This window comes from Chiloscyllium plagiosum, unplaced genomic scaffold (assembly GCF_037043375.1).
Source record: "Chiloscyllium plagiosum isolate Xiang-an unplaced genomic scaffold, Cpla_swu_hap1 HiC_scaffold_14, whole genome shotgun sequence".
NCBI lineage: Eukaryota > Metazoa > Chordata > Chondrichthyes > Orectolobiformes > Hemiscylliidae > Chiloscyllium > Chiloscyllium plagiosum.
This window is the reverse complement of record NW_028270152.1, coordinates 21,203,868-21,223,103: the sequence shown is the minus strand read 5'-3', so window position 1 is coordinate 21,223,103 and position 19,236 is coordinate 21,203,868. Positions and strand designations below refer to the sequence as shown.

Sequence of the window (19,236 nt, the reverse complement as noted above, 5' to 3'; positions counted from 1 at the left end):
TTCTTCACACGGTATGGGCTATCCAGAGAAATTCAGTCGGACCAAGGGTCACATTTTACTGCTAGGCTGTTTAAGGAGGTTATGGATAGCTTAGGTATACAGCACTTTAAATACAGTGCGAATCCCAGGGAGCTTTAGAAAGGTGGCATCAGACATTGAAGATCATATTGAGAGCTTACCATCAGGACTACCCGAATGATTGGGATAAAAGTATCCCATTTGTACTGTTTGCCATTAGAGATACCCCAAATGAATCTACTCAGTTCACTCTCTTTGAGTTAATATTCAGTCATGAAGTGAGAGTGACAGAGTCATACAGTCATAGAGATGTACAGCATGGAAACACACCCTTCAGTGCAGCCTGTCCATGCCGACCAGATATCCCAACCCAATCTAGTCCCACCTGCCAGCACCCGGCCCTTATCCCTCCAAACCCTTCCTATTCATATATACATCCAAATGCCTCTTAAATGTTGCAATTGTACCAGCCTCCACCACATCCTCTGGCAGCTCATTCCATACTCATACCACCCTCTGCGTGAAAAAGTTGCCCCTTAGGTCTCTTTTATATCTTTCCCCTCTCACCATAAACCTATGCCCTCTAGTTCTGGACTCCCCGATTCCAGGGAAAAGACTTTGTCTATTTATCCTATCCATGCCCCTCATAATTTTGTAAATCTCCGATGTTCCAGGGAAAACAGCCCCAGTCTGTTCAGTCTCTCCCTATAGCTCAAATCCTCCAATCCTGGCAACATCATTCTAAATCCTTTCTGAACCCTTTCAAGTTTCACAACATCTTTCCAATAGGAAGGAGACCAGAATTGCACGCAATATTCCAACAGTAGCCTAACCAATGTCCTACAGCCGCAACATGACCTCCCAACTCCTGTACGCAATACTCTGACCAATAAAGGAAAGCATACCGAATGCCTTCTTCACTATCCTATCTATCTGCAACTCCACTTTCAAGGAGCTATGAACCTGCACTCCAAGGTCTCTTTGTTCAGCAACACTCACGAGGACCTTACCATTAAGTGTATAAGTCCTGCTAAGATTTGCTTTCCCAAAATGCAGCATCTCGCATTGATCTGAATTAAACTCCATCTGCCACTTCTCAGCCCATTGGCCCATCTGGTCCAGATCCTGTTGTAATCAGAGATAACCCTCTTCGCTGTCCACTACACCTCCAATTTTGGTGTCATCTGCAAACTTACTAACTATACCTCTTATGCTCGCATCCAAATCATTTATGTAAATGACAAAAAGTAGAGGACCCAGCACCGATCCTTGTGGCACTCCACTGGTCACAGGCCTCCAGTCTGAAAAACAACCATCCACCACCACCCTCTGTCTCCTACCTTTGAGCCAGTTCGGTATCCAAATGGCTAGTTCTCCCTTTATTCCATGAGATCTAACCTTGCTAAACAGTCTCCCATGGGCAACCTTGTTGAATACCTTACTGAAGTCCATATAGATCACATCTACTGCTCTGCCCTCATCAATCTTCTTTGTTACTTCTTCAAAAAACTCAATCAAGTTTTTGAGACATGATTTCCCACGCACAAAGCCATGTTGACTATCCCTAATCAGTCCTTGCCTTTCCAAATACATGTACATCCTGTCCCTCAGGATTCCCTCCAACAACTTGCCCACCATTGAGGTCAGGCTCATCGGTTTATAGTTCCCTGGCTTGTCTTTACTGCCTTTTTTATCCAGTGGCACCACATTTGCCAATCTCCAGTTCCGGCACCTCATATGTGACTGTCGATGATACAAATATCTCAGCAAGAGGCCCAGCAATCACTTCCCTAGCATCCCACAGAGTTCTTGGGTACACCTGATCAGGTCCTGGGGATTTATCCACCTTTAACCATTCCAAGACATCCAGCACTTCCTCCTCTGTAATCTGGATATTTTGCAAGATGTCACCATCTATTTCCCTGTAGTCTATATCTTCCATATCCTTTTCCACAGTAAATACTGATGCAAAATACTCAATTAGTATCTCCCCCATTTTCTATGGCTCCACACAAAGGCCGCCTTCCTGATCTTTGAGGTGCCCTATTCTCTCCCTTGTTACCCTTTTGTCCTTAATATATTTGTAAAACCCCTTTGGATTCTCATTAATTCTATTTGCCAAAGCTATCTCATGTCCCCTTTTTGCCCTCCTGATTGCCCTCTTCAGTATACTCCTACTTCCTTTATACTGTTCTGAGGATTCACTCAATCTGTCCTGTCTATACCTGACATATGCTTCCTTCTTTTTCTTAGCCAAACCCTCAATTTCTTTAGTCATCCAGCATTCCCTATACCTACCAACCTTCCCTTTCACCCTGACAGGAATATACTTTCTCTGGATTCTTGTTATCTCATTTCTGAAGGCTTCCCATTTTCCAGCCGTCCCTTTACCTGAGAATATCTGCCTCCAATCAACTTTCGAAAGTTCTTGCCTAATACCGTCAAAATTGGCCTTTCTCCAATTTAGAACTTCAACTTTTAGATCTGGTCTATCCTTTTCCATCACTATTTTAAAACAAATAGAATTATGGTCGCTGGCCCCAAAGTGCTCCCCCACTGACACCTCAGTCACCTGCCCTGCCTTATTTCCCAAGAGTAGGTCATGTTTTGCACCTTCTCTAGTAGGTACTTCCACATAATGAATCAGAAAATTGTCTCGAATGCACTTAAGAAATTCCTCTCCATCTAAACCTTTAAAATTATGGCAGTCCTAGTCGATGTTTGGAAAGTTAAAATCCCCGACCATAACTACCCTATTCTTCTTACAGATAGCTGAGATCTCCTTACAAGTTTGTTTCTCAATTTCCCTCTGACGACTGGGGGGTCTATAATACAATCCCAATAAGGTGATCATCCCTTTTTATTTCTCAGTTCCACCCAAATAATTTCCCTGGATGTATTTCCAGGAATACCCTCCCTCAGCACAGTTGTAATGCTATCACTTATCAAAAATGACACTTCCCCTCCTCTCTTGCCTCCCTTTCTATCCTTCCTGTAGCATTTGTATCCTGGAACATTAAGCTGCCAGTTCTGCCCATCCCTGAGTAATGTTTCTATAATTGCTATGATATCCCAGTCCCATATTCCTAACCATGCCCTTAGTTCATTTGCCTTCCCTGTTAGGCCCCTTGCATTGAAATAAATGCAGTTTAATCTATTAGTCCTACCTTGTCCCTGCCTGCCCTGACTGTTTGATCCACTCCTGTTCTCAACTGTACCAGTCTCAGATTGATCTGTTTCCTCACTATCTCCCTGGGTCCCACCTTACTAGTTTAAATCCTCCCAAGCAGTTCTAGCAAATCTCCCTGCCAGTATATTAGTCCCTTTCCAATTTAGGTGCAATCATCCTTCTTGTACAGGTCACTTCAACCCGAAAAGAGATTCCAATTATCCAAAAATGTGAATCCTTCTCCCATACACCAGCTCCTCAGCCATGCATTCATCTGCTCTATCCTTCTATTCCTGCCATCACTAGCTTGTAGCACTGGGAGTAATCCAGAGTACCCTTGAGGACCTCCTTTTTAAATTTCTGCCTAACTCTCTGTTATCTCCCTTCAGAATCTCAACCTTTTCCCTTCCTATATCCTTGGTTCCAACGTGGACAATGACCTTCTGCTGGCCCCTCTCCCCCGTGAGAACATTCTGCACCCTCTCTGAGACACCCTTGATCCTGGCACCAGGCAAACAACACACCATTCTGCTTTTTCTCTGCTGGCCACAGAAACGTCTATCTGTACCTTGGAGTACAGAATCCCCTAACACAATTGATCTCTTGGAAGCTGACGTACCCCTCGTTGCATTAGAGCCAATCTCAATACCAGAAACTTGGCTGTTCGTGCTACGTTCCCCTGAGAATCCATCACCCCCTACATTTTCCAGAACAGCATACCTGTTTGAAATGGGTATATTCACAAAAGACTCCTGCCCTAAGTGCCGACCTCTCTTACCCTTCCTGGAGTTACCACATCTATGTGACTGTATCTGAGACTTCCACCCCACCCCCCCTTCCTATAACTGCCATCCATCACATACTGTTGCTGTTGCAAATTCCTCATCGCTTCTATCTGTCTCTCCAACCAATCCACCCGACCTGATAAGATTCGCATCCAACAGCATTTATGGCAGATATAATCCGCAGTAACCCTTAAACTCTCTTTAAACTCCCACATCTGACAAGAAGTACATATCACTGCAAAGGCCATTTTTGCTCCTTCACAATCTACAGACCCAGAAAATAACACTGTCTTATTCCACTACAAACACTGCCCCAGGTTAAATTAATTGTTATGGCTTATATTTTAAGTTTAATAAAGAGACTTATCTCCAAAAACGTATAATCAAGAAAGAACCCACTGTACTCACTAATACAGCCTTTCTCTTGGACAAAATTAAAACAACAATTAACTTATCTGATTCTGTGTTGTGAACTTCGCCCAAACCGGTTTCTCCAAGATTAGTTGTGAAATTCACTGTTTGTTAATTTTTCCAGATGCACTACGATGTCCAGCGACACATGAATTCAAAAACAGCATAGGCAGTAACTGTGCAGGTTCTCTCTCTCTCTCCTGCACTGTCCCCATCATGTGCTTCCTTTGTCTGCTTTTCCCCCTTCTAAAACTGCTGTTGTTTTGACTTTTTTTTTCCAAAGTTCCAAAACAATGTAACAGCATATAAAACAGTAATTGCTGCTCCTACAATTCGAGGAAATCACCTCCAACACCTAAAATACCTCAAAAAAAGGAGCAGCTCTTACAGCCAGAAATTTTTCCCATCCTCCATTTTGGATTACCCAGAATCCAATGCCCTTTGAAATTAATTAAAGAAAAATTGGCAGGACTAAAGTTGGAGATCTCACATTTAAACTATGTATTAGACGTGAGGGTGAGGTTAAATAGAATAGGTGAGTCAGCTAAACAGAACCTAAAGAGGAGAACCTGAAGAAGGGCTTATGCCCGAAACGTCGATTCCCCTGTTCCCTGGATGCTGCCTGCCCTGCTGCGCTTTTCCAGCAACACATTTTCGGAACCTAAAGAGGGCACAGTGTAGAATGAAGTAGATAAAAGCTCTGAGACTAGGACATTTTCCCAAGTGGATGACGTGCTAGTACTGTTACCAGTGATAGGAGATCCCTTCAAAGCCAGATTTAGTGGTCCCTATCAAATTGTGAATAAGTTGAGTCAGGTGAATGCCCGATTAAGATGCCAGTTAGAAAAATAAGTGGTATCGGGTATGTCAAGAACTGGAGAAACAGGTGCTAGTTACTGCACCGCAGAATGAGGAATCAAATCTAGATGCTGTGGATCTTGATGTGCCTCAAAATAGATTTAAAAATGAAGACATCCTTGAGGAGTGAGATAGATATCTGTCTCAGCAGCATAGAACACATTTGAAAGATTTGTTACTGCAGTATAAGCATTTATGTAAGAATCAGACGGGGAGGATTAATGCTATTGTACATGAAGTAGACGTAGAGAATACTGCTCTGATAAAACAACATCCCTATCGGCTTAATCCTTTCAAAGCCAGACAGGTCAAGATGGTGGTGGAGGACATGCTCGATGAGGACATCATTGAACCAAGACAGAGCGAGTGGAGTTCGCCAATCTTCTTAGTTCCCAAAACGGATAGAACTCAAATGATTCTGTGTGGATTATCGGAAGGTCAACCCCGATACGAAATCAGACTCATATCCAATTCCTAGATTGGAGGACTGCATCAATAAAGTCAGACAGGCTAATTACATTACCAAGTTGGACTTAATGCTTGGTTACTTGCAGGTACCTTTATCAGAGACAGCGAAATAAATTTCTGCATTTATAACCCAAATGGGCTATATCAGTTTAAAGTCATGTCCTTTGGAATGAAGAACACACCTGCCATATTCCAAAGACTCATGAACAGAGTTGTGGCTGAGTTAACAAACTGTGCAGTCTATTTGGACGATGTGGTGATCTTTAGTAAGTCCTGGAAAGATCATATGGTACAGTTGGCAGAGCTCGTTGAACAACTGCGAGAAGCAAAACTGGTGATAAAATTAAATAAAATGGAATTCTTGAAGGCAGAGGTGGCATTCTTGAGACATAACATCGGTCTTGGAAGCTTGACCCCACTGAACACAAAGATGAAGGCCATCAAGGAATTTCAATGACCAACCTCGAAGAAAGAGGTGCTTTAGGACTCAGTAGGTTCTACTGGAAGTTTGTTCTAAACTTTAGCAGTGTAGTGGCACCGTTCACTGATTTGCTGAAGAAGAACACAAAGTTTCAGTGGACAGAACAATGCCAGGAGGCATTTAACCATTTGAAATCAATATTAACCACCAAACCAGTTCTAGCTACACCGAACTTTTCAAAATCTTTTAAAGTCACCATTAATGTTCCGCCTCGGAACCCTCCAACCACACGGGATGAATGTAGATTTCTCCAGCTTTCTCATTTCCCCTCCCCCCACCTTATCTCAGTCCCAATCCCCCGGACTCAGCACCACCCTCTTGACCTGCAATCTTCTTCCCGATCTCTCCGCCCCCACCCCCTCTCCGGCCTATCACTCTCACCCTCACCTCCTTCCACCTATCGTATTCCCAGCGTCCCTCCCCCAAATCCCCTCCCACCTACCTCTTATCTCAGCCCACCTGGCACACCAGCCTCATTCCTGAAGAAGGGCTTATGCCCGAGACGTCGATTTTCCTGCTCCTCGGATGCTGCCTGGCCTGCTGTGTTTTTCCAGCATCACATTTTTCAAATCAATGTTAGTGACACAGGAATTGGAGCTTTACTCCTAGAGGAAGATGAGGATGGGATTGAACTGCCAGTTGGTTACTTTTCAAAGAAGATCAACATCTACCAAAGGAAATACTCCATGATCAAAAAAGAACTACTGAGTTTGGTACTAGCCTTACAACAGTTTAATGTGTATGTCACGAACACTGTGTCGGAGATGGTTGTGTACACGGATCACAATCCTGTTACATTCTTAGAACGCTTTAAAGACAAGAATATGAGGCTGTTTCATTGGAGTGTTATGTTACAGACTTTTAATTTAAAAATCATACATTTTGTGGGTCGTAAGAATGTAATCACAGATGCATTACCATGGAATTAACTGATCAAGTTTAGATGAGATTTGCCTTTATTTAACATTAAACTGTTATGATACAGGGTAAACCCTCTTGCTTATTTTAAACCCAGCAACACAGAAAAGACTTATCCTGTGCAAGAATCTGTGAAAATTTGATAGGCCAAGTAACAACTTTATTTCTTAAAGTATAACAGAGAATAATTAACTAACCACTATTTACAAGTCCTTCCTCTAACCTATCTTTTATGTTCCCCTTCTACAATACAAGTCTGATAAAACCCTCGATCAAGATTTACAAAAAACAAAACTTCTTATCTCAAAACTAGGCAGCTTTTGGTCCTTTTCTGTACTCCAGTTTTCTTTTCTTGGGGATTCTGCTTCACAGGTACCTTGAAGAGAGCTATTTTTCAGGCAGTCCTTACATGCTGGCTTGGCAGTTCTCCTCCCAAATGTTCAATTTTTCTCAGTTTTATACCTCCAAAGCATTGGATTGTGCCATTGGCTTTTAAAATTGTCACATATACTAAACTTGGTTGGAAATTGGTATTTTTCAGGGTATAATCTAAACTGATTGGCCGAATTTGAATCTGTTTTATCATTCCCAGGCAACCCAGCTAATCTAGCTTTTGACCAAGTGTTACATTGTTACCTTATTGAGAACACTTGGTGTTGTCATGTAGTTCCGCTACCTTCTAACTCTTTTAATGATACAGAACATCCACATCTTCATAACAATTTACCTGTTCTATCTCAAATACATCTATGTCCATCCTAACACTGGGGAGATCAAAACTATTGGTTGTATGCCTCATCACAAATGCTCCATAATCTTGACAAAATATTGCCATATTTGATCCTTTATGAAAGATGGAATATTCTGAATTTAGTCCCTACCAGAAAACCAGGAACATTGGTGAATCAGGATCACGATTGACAATTCGAAGGGTCTTGCCTGGGCTCTTTCCCAGAGCAACCCCATCAACACCCTGTTTCCTGACTGCTCAATCAGCGAGAGTGGTCAGGATGTCATACTGGAGGGGTCAAGAGGATTTCTCATAAGAAGGACTATGATGTGAGTTAGATGGGCTCAGCAGTATTTGGAGTCAAAAAGTGTGGCGCTGGAAAAGCACAGCAGGTCAGACAACATCTTAGGAGCAGGAGAGTCGGGTATGGCGTCTGCCTGGAACGTCGATTCTCCAGCTCCTTGGATGCTGCCTGACCTTCTGTGCTTTTCCAGCGCCACACTTTTCGACTCTGATGCCAGCATCTGCAGTCTTCACTCTCTCAGCAGCACTTGGAGGCTGCATTCACAAGAACAGAGAGGGAGCCTGGAATGGTTTATCTCCATTCTTAACTGAAGATCCTGCTGAGGTGGGGGGGGCGGGGTGGAGGGGGATGTTTTAGGAGTGCGTAATGTTTACTCTGTAGGTTCCTTATATTGGGATTCTTATAGTTGCTTATGGTTACCATCCTGTCCTGAAGTGACTTGCCTGTGTTCCTTCAGAATGCAGATCCTGAGAATCCAAACTGCAATGGAATCGATGGTGTTTTGGAGGGATATTACCAGAGTCTGCGCAGAGTACAACTTTATGGACCAACCAACTTTGCCCCAGTCATCAATCAGGTTGCCAGGTAGGAATGGACACCTCATCCTTTGATCATAATGTATATCATATATACGGCTGAAATCTACCTTTTGTCCTCCTTCAGTGTATTTTTATTTATTTAAAAATGTTAAACGAATGCTGCAGACTTGATGATGGATTGTCAAGAATCATGTAATGTCGTTGGGGGCTGGTACTGATGTTGTGCCTTTCTTGATTTCTGTTTGATCACATAAAAAGTGATGCTGGACACTTCACTGGAGAAGAACTGTCAACCTTACAAATGCACAAATCATTGCCGATTATGTTATGATTTCACATGGTTGCTATTAGCCATGAACACAATGTGTCAGTACCTTTTAAACTATTTCCTAGTCAGTCTGTTCAGAGATATTATTACACAGCTCTGGAGTAGGTGGGACTTGAACCTAGGCCTACCCTACTCAAAGGCAGGGATACCATTACCGTGCCACAAGAGCCCTCTATATACTTGTCAGGATATTGTTCCTCTCTTTACAGATTATTCTGGGTCACATGAGCTGGCAGTAGTCATCCCATTCCAACCAAAGCAGGCAATCCCAGCATTTCAGTTGGCTGTCAACCCATTTACCTTCAGGTCTGCTCTAACCCTGCAGGTCATAGCTGGCCATCTATCTGAAACATTTGATCTAGTCAAATCCTTTGATTGAATATCCTCATTCTGGTGAATGGTGATTCCCAAGCTGATGTTATTCAGAACAGGACCCAGAAGGTCCTTTTGGACTACCCACCACGTTATTTGCAAAGAATCCACCCACTGCCTGTTAACTTTCAGCATGCACACTTTGTCAATACAGCTAAATTGCCAAATAGTTGCTATTGGCAATTTGGCGATGAGTCCACTTGTTCTAACCTGCATGCATTTATTTCATAGGTGTGCAGCGCCTGTGACTGATGGCTCTCAGTATTTTGTACTATTGATTATCACAGATGGGGTGATCTCAGATATGGTACAAACAAAAGAAGCCATTGTTAATGTAAGTATTAAGTATTAGGGAAGTAGATATGATCAAAGAGAACAAAGGATAGTACAGTACAGAAACAGGCCCTTTGAGCCACTAAGACTGCATTGACACATGATGCCTTTCCAAACTAAAAATCTTTTTCCTTAACATGATTTGAATTCCTCTACTCCCTGGCTATTCATCACCCCTGCAGCTGTTAGGATGCCTCTTAAACATTGTTATTTTATCTGCTACCAATTCCTCTGGCAGCACATTCCAGGCACTTACCATCCTCTGTGTAAAAAAAAGGCCTCTCACATCTCTTTTAAACTTTTCTCCCCTTACCTTAAACCTGTGTCCCCTAGTAATTAGATTAGATTAGATTAGATTAGATTAGATTAGATTACTTACAGTGTGGAAACAGGCCCTTCGGCCCAACAGATCCACACCGACCCTCCGAAGAGCAACCCACCCAGATCCATTCACTCCTTCGCCTAACACTACGGGCAATTTAGCACGGCCAATTCACCTAACTTGCACATTTTTTGGACTGTGGGAGGAAACCGGAGCACCCGGAGGAAACCCATGCAGACACGGGGAGAATGTACAAACTCCACACAGTCAGTTGCCTGAGGTGGGAATTGAACCCGGGTCTCTGGTGCATGATAGCAGCTAGGTCCAAGTTACATTGTCATGACAGATACCATTACAGAAGCTGCTAGGAACACTTTGATGTTAGGTCCTCCTCAAGGTCCAAAGCATGATTCCTTACAACATTGTCATATGGGAAGGTTAATGTCCTCCTTTGCATTAACCCTTATATCGTTATGCAGCACAACATAATCATAATGGCAAGAATAGCCTCTTCAGTGCTGTGTAATTCTTTAATTCTAACTGGATTTCCTTCATTCATTATGTTAAAGCAAATCTGCTTACCTACAGATAGTCAGAAAAAAATCCCATCACACTTTCGATTTATTCACTCATGGCATGAGGGTGTCATTGGCTGGGCCAGTATTTATTGCCTGTCCCTAGTTGCCCTTGAAGAGGTGGTGGTGAGCTGCCTTCTTGAATCACTGCAACCACCTGCTGTAGGCTGACCCAAAATTAAGGAAAGTATTCCAGCACTTTGACCCAGTGACATTAAAGGAATGTCGATATATTTCCAAGTCAGGATAGTGAGAGGCTGAGGGGGGAGTCCACAGGTGACAGTGTTTGAAGTGACAGGTATTCACTATCTTGACCAAAGGTAAGGCCAAATCAGCTTTCCTGGATTTTCATCCCACTGCTGTTAATGGGATGCTGCTAAACATGAATTACCTGGGTATGCCCACTGCACTTTCTGAGTGATTCAGATGCTGTTTCAATACAGACCTTTCTTTCTAAGGCATGAAGCGGTGACATATAACGTAGATCAGAATCACTCCTACCCACCTCCTCCTGCTTTCACCTTCAGCTGGAGCAGTTGACAAAATGTCTAGCTGCACGCATAGAATGGTGAAGAGCAAAGAGAGAGAGAGAGAGAGAGAGAAAATCAGAACTCTCTGGAACTGCAAAGATTAAAAATAAATCATTGAAGATTATAACAATGTCCAATTTGGTAAATTAGTAGTCCAGATGGATCCATCCAATTGAAGCAAATCCTCTGCATTTGTTGGTTACAGCTGTCTCCTTTCACTGCGTGGCCCCTTCAAAATTGATGCGCAGTCCATGTTCAAACACAGCAAGATCTGAACAATATTCACTTTCTCCTAATAAGTTGCAAGTAACACCAACACCACACAAATGCCAGGCATCTCCAATAAGAGACAATCAAACTATTGCCCCTTGAGATTCAATGGTGTTACCATCACTGAATCCCCCACTATCAACATACTTGGGGTTATTGTTTACTAGAAACACAACTGAAGTCATTATTGAAATACATCAGCTACAAGAGCAGGTCAGAGGCTAGGAATACTGTGGCAAGTAACTCACCCCCAGATTCCCCAAAGCCTGTCCATCATCTAGACAGCACAGCTCAGGATTGTGATGGAATTCTCCTTGCTTTTCTAGGTGGGTGCAGTTCCAACAACGCTCAAGAACCTCAATCCCATCCAAGTCAAAGCAGCCCATTTTATTGACATAGCATTCACAAGCATCAACTCCCTCCATCACAGACACTCAATAGCAGCAGTGTGTACTACCTACAAGACCACAGAAATCACCAAAGATCCTTAGAGAGCACCTTCCAAATTCACAACTAATTCCAGCTGGAAGAACAAAGGCAGCAGATATGTGGGAACACCATCTGCTGCAAGTTCCCCTCCAAGCCACTCACCATCCTAACCCAGAACCAGATCACCATTCCTTTGCTGTTGCCGGGTCAAACTCCTGGAATTCCCTCCCCAAGGGCATCATGGGTCAACTCACAGCAGGCAGACTGTAGCGGTTCAAGAAGGCATTAATATTTCTTCCCTGGGAAAAAGACTCCGACTGTCCTTGCCACTCATAATTTTGTAAACTTCAATTAGGTCACCCCTCAGCCTTCAAGTGAAAACAAACCAACTTGTCCTATCTCTCCTCATAGTGAATACCTAATAAATCATTTCTGTCCAATATCCAAACCCTCCAAATCCTTCTGATAACGTGGTGCCCAGAACTGGACATGATATTCCAAATGTGGCCTAACTAAAGTGCTATAAAGCTGCAACATGACTTGCCAACTATAAACTCTACTCTCCCATCAATGAAAGCAAGCATACAAATGCCTTCTTGACCACCTTATTTAACTGTGTTGTAACTTTCAGGGGATTGTGGACATGTATGCCTAGATATCTCTGCATGTTAATGCTTCTAAAGGTCCGCCATTTACTGTTTAACTCCCTCCTGCAATAGGCCTTTCAAAATGCATCACCTCACATTTGTCTGGATTAAATTCCAACTGACATTTCTTCACCCAAGTCTCCAGCCTATCTATATTCTGCTGTATCCTCTGACAATCTTTCTCAATATTCTCAGCTCCTGCAATCTTTGTGTCATCTGCAAACTTACTAATCAAACCACCTGAAGTCTTCTCCAAATCACTTACATATATTACAAACATGAGGGGTCACAGCACTGATCCCAGCAGAACTCTGCTGGTCACAGATCTCCAGTCAGAAAAACATCCTTCCACCGCTACTCTCTGTCTTCTATGAGCCAGTTCTGTATCCATCGTCCAGCTCACAATGAATACCATGTGACTTCATCTTCTCTATCTGCCTGCTAATGAGGGATTTTGTTAAAGGTCTTGCTGATGTCTACGTAGACAACATCCTACCCTCATCAATCATCTTTGTCACCTCCTCAAAAAACTCCAAGTTTTGTGAGATTCGATCTCCCCTGCACAAAGCCATGCTAATAAGTCCATATTTTTTCAAATGTGAGTAAATCCTGTCTCTAAGAATCTTCTCCAATAATTCTCTTACCACTGATGTAAGGCTCAGCAGCCTGTAATTTCGCAGGTTATCCTTATTGACCTTCTTAAACAAAGGAACATTGTTAGCCATTCCCCAGTGCACTGGGTACTCTCCTGTAATTAAAGAGGATTCAAAGATTTTGTGCATGGCCCCAACAATTTCCTCACTCAGTATTCTGGGATACATCTCATTAGATCCTAAGTATTTGTCTACCTTAATGCTTTTCAAAACCTTCTCATTTTTTATATCAACATGTTAGAACATCAACATGTGCCTCTTTAGACACACTGTCCACCATGTCTTTCTTCTTTGAGAGAGTATTTGTTAAGAGCCTCACCACTTCCTCCTGCTCCATGCATAAAGTCCCTCCGCTGTCCTTGAATGGTCCTAACCTTTCCCTAGCTACCCTTATGCTCCTTACATATGAATAAAACACCTTGGGATATTCCTTAATCCTGTTTGCCTCGGACATTTCATGGCCTGTTTTAGCCCTCCTAACCCCTTGTTTAAGTTCTTTCTTGCTTTCTTTATATTCTTCAAGGGCTCTGTCTGTCTTCCATCTCCTACACTTTATGTATGCCTTTTTTTTCTTTTTGATTATGGCTTCTTTTTCTTTTTGACTCTGGCTTTTTGTTTTGTTTGACTAAGCTCATAATTTGTCTTGTCATCGAGGCTTCCTGAATCTTACATCCTTACCTTTAATCCTCACAGGAACATGTTGGTCCTGAACTCAAATGGCTTTTAAAAGGTTCCCACTTGCCCAATATGGATCAACCCTCAATCAGCCAGTCCAAATCTACATTCACCAGCTCCTGCCTAATATTGTGGTAGTTAACCTTTCTCCAATTTAGTACTTTCACTCGAGGACTACTCTTATCCTTATCCATAAGTAATTTAAAACTTGTGAAATTATGGTTACTGTTTCCAAAATGCTCTCCTGCTGCAACTTCGATCACCTGCTGGGTTCAATCCCCGATACCAGGTCTAGTGTGGCCCCTGGACATACCCAACAAATTCTCACTCATCCAAGCACTTTGCACTAAGAGAGTCCGAGTCAATATGGGGAAATTAAAATCATCCACTAAAACAACTCTGTTGTTTTTACATTTTTCATAAACAAACAATTCCACTTCTGTTAATCTATCACCCATTTGCTGCTGGCAGGACTGTAGTACAATTCCATCAAAGTGATTACATCCTTCCTATTCCTCAGTTTTATCCCTATAGACTAGTTGGATGAGACCTCCAAGGTGTCCTCCCTCAGTACAGCTGAGATATTCTCATTATCAGGAGTGCAACTTTTCACACCTCTTTTTCACACCTCTCTATAATTCCTGAAACATCTAAATCCCCAATCCCATCCCTCCTCCCACACAAGCTTAAACACTCCCAAGTGACACTGGCAAACCTCCCAACCAGGATATTGGTGCCCCTCCATTTTGGGTGCATTTTATACCGGTCTCAACTGCACTGGAAGATATTCCAGTAGTCTACATATATAAAGTCCTTCCTCACGTACCAGTTCTTTAGCCTCCTATTTAAGTGTATTATCTGGCAAGTGGCACATGGAGTGATCATGAGATTATAACCTTAGAAGTCTTGTTTCTCAAGTTATGACCTAACTCCCTGAGCTCTCTTTGTAAGACCTCATCACTATTCCTGCCTATGTTGTTTATGTCAAGATGTCCCATGACTTCTGGCTGCTTGTCCTTCCTTTTGAGAAAGTCTTGTGCCCACACAAAGACATTCTTGACGCTCCTGGAGTCTTTTTTGCAGCCACAAAAATGCCATCTGTGCTCTGGCTTATAGTGTCCCCTATTACTACACTTTTACTGCACTTTGATCTGCCCTACTGCACAATAGAGCCAGCTGTGATGCTGTTGTTGTCTTCCCCTGACAGACAATTCCCCCTCAACAGTATCCAACACGTTATCCTTGTTAGAGAAAGGAATAGCTACAGGGGACCCCTGCACTGTCTGCCTGTCCCTTCCAGTGGTCACCCATCTAATTGCCTGAAACTTGGGTGTGACCACATCTCTAAAACTCCTGACTATGATGCTTCTGTCACCTGCATGCTCCGAAGTGTATCCAAATGCTACTGAAACTGATCCATGCAGTCTGACAGAAGCTGCAATTAGGCACATTCTTTGAACATCTCGTCTTAGGGATGAGTTGTAAGGGACTTTCAAACTGTCTCTGATTTCCCACATTCAGAAGACGTCCATGTGTATTTTTGGTAAGAAGCTGCAGTACATTATGTCTTAGAATGAAAATGCAATTGTCAGGCATTTTATTGACTCATCTGCATAGCTAGAAAAATCTTAATCAAAAAAAGAAATTATGGATTGGATGCCCTGTCTACCTGGCCAGGTGATTATTAACCCCCATGGAAATAAGAGAAATTCATAACATAACCATTATATAACTTAAAATTGTTCTAGCACAAACATTAAAATAAAGAAAAATTAAGTTTATAAGATTGATTAACTTCTCAGTAGTGCAGTATTTTTGTATGAAAAAGCTGTGTGAGATAACATCAATTGAATAGCCTCATCTTCTGTTTTCTTTAAACAGGCATCAATCCTTCCAATGTCAATAATTATCGTTGGAGTGGGACCTGCAGAGTTTGATGGTAGGTCCTTCTTCAATATTGCTAGACTTGGGAATTGCTACAAATAGTGTTCCATGGTGTCAAGGAATGATCCAAATCAGAACTTCGGAGGTCAAATTAACCCACCCATTGTTTGGCAGAAGTTTCAGATGACTTTTCAAAGGTGTATTGGAACTTGCCCTCAGGATTATTTTGAAGAAGTTATCATGGAATCACCCATTCATTAAAAACCCTTTGAAGGAAGTTGGTCTTGTAGACGGTATTTCGCCAATAAAGAGGTTTTCACTGATCACTCTCTCACTTGCTTTTTGTAAAATGGAAGTGAAATTCAATATTGGAGAGTGTCTAAAGCATGCAGGAGTAGGGCAGTTTCCTGCCTTGCCATTTAATAATTCAATGGAGGAACACTACAGCATGATTTGATAGAATAATTTTTATTCACTCATGGGGTGTGGGCATTGCTGGATGGACCAGCATCCATTGCCCATTCCAAGTTGCCCTTGAGAAGGTGGTGGTGAGTTGCTTCAAATTCATGAGAGGACAAGGCAGAACAGATGGGGAGAATTTGTTCCCATTTTTTTTTAAGAACTGTCCATGGGATGTGGATGCCAACTGTTTGTTTTTTTTTTGCTTATTTTTTTTCCCCAGCACCCATGTTGTGTGTGTGCAGGTGTGAGACACAGTGAAAGACACAAGGTGCACCAATCTTTATTCAAATTTCCACCACAAGGAAGAAAAGAAACACCCAAGTGGCCAGTGACAAGCAGTGGCCTTCACATCAAAGGGCAATGCTGTGTGGTCAAACAGTGAAGGGGAGGGCAGGGATTAAATCAAAATAGAGTTGGAGGTAGAAATAATGCACTCCACTCCCTGAACAACTCCAGGGTGTCGGTGAACATCGCATGCTCCTTTTTCAGAGTCACCCGGCTTTAACGTAACCGCAGAAGAGGGGCAGGCAGTCAGCCTTAATGACCCCCTCCACAACCCACTGCCTGGACCTATTTATGGCCAGGCCCAGGAGCAGAGCCACGAGCTGCCCTCCCTCTTCCATATGGGGTGCCCAAAGGTCAGGAGCGTGGGACTGAAGTGCAACCAAAAGCAGAGGAGGAGATTTTTGAGAAAATCAAAAAGGGAGTGCAAACGCCCACACCCAATATATACATGGCCCACAGACTCCACGGCACCACAGAACAAGCAGTTGGGCTGGGAGTCCGTGAACCACCGCAGTCTGCGGTTGCAGGGGACCGCTGCGTGCAGCACCCTCCACCCCAGATCCCCGAAAGGGGGAGGACTCCTACGTAGAGAGCCCTCCACTGAGGATCCCCACCGCCCCATGGCAAATGGGCATGCCAAGGTATGTCTGGACGGTGGATGAGGGAAAAAGAGATGGACGGTGTGCAGCAGCAGTCCATACAGGGCCTGCCTTTTAATATCCTTAAAAAGGGACAGAACTAAAATTCCAGAGGTGGCTCAGGTTGTGGTGCACAGGCACCTGCAGGAAGTACGGGACCTTGGGGCCAATGTGAAATTCCGTCTGGGTAGGGGCGAGCGCAGACGGGATCCCACTGCACACTCGAGTATCCTCCAACTGGTGCACGACGTCGGGTCCGAGCACCGCCATTTTGAAGTGACAGATTGCAGTGGCCATGTACCAGACGTCTACCGCTGCCCTGCTCGCTATGATGGCACCTGTTTATTCTCTTTTTTTTGTGAGACACAGTGAAAGACACAAGGTGTCTTTATTCGGTTTCCACCACCAGGAAGAAAGGAAACACCCGAGTTGCCAGTGACAAACACTGCCCTTCACATCAAAAGGCAATGCTGTGTGATCAAACAGTGAAGGGGAGTGCAGGGATTAAATCAAAATAGAGTTGGAAGGGGGAAATAATGCACTCCACTCCCTGCGGCGCCCACCTCTCCCTGAACAACTCCAGGGTGTTGGTGGACACCGCGTGCTCCTTCTCCAAGGACACCCAGGCCCTAACGTAACCACGGAAGAGGGGCAGGCAGTCGGCCCTAACGACCCCCTCCACGGCCCGCTGCCTGGACCTGTTAATGGCCAGTTTGGCCAGGCCCAGGAGCAGAGGAATTTGGGGTATATAGTGTGCAAAATCAATAACGTAATCAGGCATCCAGCTGTCTGGTCAGTATATGAAAGGGGCTACTGACTGGATGTCACTAGGCCTGTAGATTTGTTTTGCAGCCAGCTGGAGAGTTCAAGAAAAAGTTGTCCACAAAACGTAATGATATTTTGGTGCACTGTTGACCCATTGGAACATAGAAATAGCACACTTGTCTTATAAACAGAGAAGGATCCACAATATCGCAAATCGTTCACATTTAATTGAGAGTGGCAACAGTGCAGAATTACTTTGGATGGGGGAATCTCAGTGTCCAAGAGTGGCTTGGCAGCAACATTACTATTTGAGTCCTAAAGGATATTGCCAGGCTGAGCAGTAAGAGAACAGACTAGAGGGATCGACATAGAGTCATAGAGTTCTACAGCACAGAAACAGACTATTTGGTCCAACTCATCCCTGCCAACCAGACATCTTAAATGAATGTAGTCCCATTTGCCAGCATTTGGCCCGTATCCCTCTAAACCCTTCTTATTCATGTATTTAACCAATCTGCCTGCTGCAGATGTCTGCTTCCATGACAGTATTGGTAAATCTGAATAGGAGAAAGTGAAGACTGCAGATGCTGGACCAGAGTTGAAAAATATGGTGCTGGAAAAATACAGCAGGCCAGGCAGCATCCGAGGAGCAGGAGAATCGGCGTTTCGGGCATAAGCCCTTCTTCAGGAATACTGACCACAACACAAAGTTGGAACAAGTGGGAACAAAGTCCTGCCTTCACATTGAGAACACCTTACATCACGTTATGTGGGACTATCACCGTGCTAAATAGGATAGATTTCAAACAGATCTAGCAGCTCAAGATTGGGCATCCATATCACTGCAAAAGAATAAAACTCCAACTAATTTGCAATCTCAATGCCCAGCAAAGCTCCACGCTGCCCTCCCATCAAGCAAGGAGATTAACCCGGGTTTATTGAAGAGTGGACAAGGCCAATTCAGGAGTAGCACCAGGCATACTGAAAAACCTGTGAAGCTATTAAACAGGACTACTGCATGTCAAACAGCATAAGCAACAAGGGATAGAACTAAGATATTCCATGATCAATAGATGAGATCAAAGCTCTACAGTCATAGGGTCATACAGCAAAGACAGGCCCTTTGGCACACCATGTCCAAGCTGACTAACATCAAATTAAACTAATTCCATTTGCCTGCACTTGGTTCATAGTCTACAATGCTTTAGTATTGTAAGTGCTCATTCAGATGCTTCTTAAATATTGTAAGAGTATCTGTCACCACCATCCTCTCAAGCAATGCATTCAATATTTCTCCCACCCTCTGGGTGAAAAAGCATTTCTCAGGTCTCCTCTAAACCACTTACTCCTCACCTTGAACTTGTGCCATTTGGTCTCTGTCACATCT

General features: G+C 43.3%; 1 protein-coding gene across 1 annotated transcript in view; it reads left to right on the top strand.

The window, feature by feature from the left end:
• The window catches only part of LOC122558872 (copine-9-like), a 405,261-nt gene that overhangs the window by 366,489 nt on the left and 19,536 nt on the right, over positions 1-19,236 (top strand). Inside the window, exons 16-18 of the mRNA XM_043707757.2 lie at positions 8,600-8,727; positions 9,613-9,715; positions 15,697-15,754. Of these exons, the coding sequence (XP_043563692.1) occupies positions 8,600-8,727; positions 9,613-9,715; positions 15,697-15,754 (289 nt within the window). The remainder of the gene's footprint in view (positions 1-8,599; positions 8,728-9,612; positions 9,716-15,696; positions 15,755-19,236) is intronic.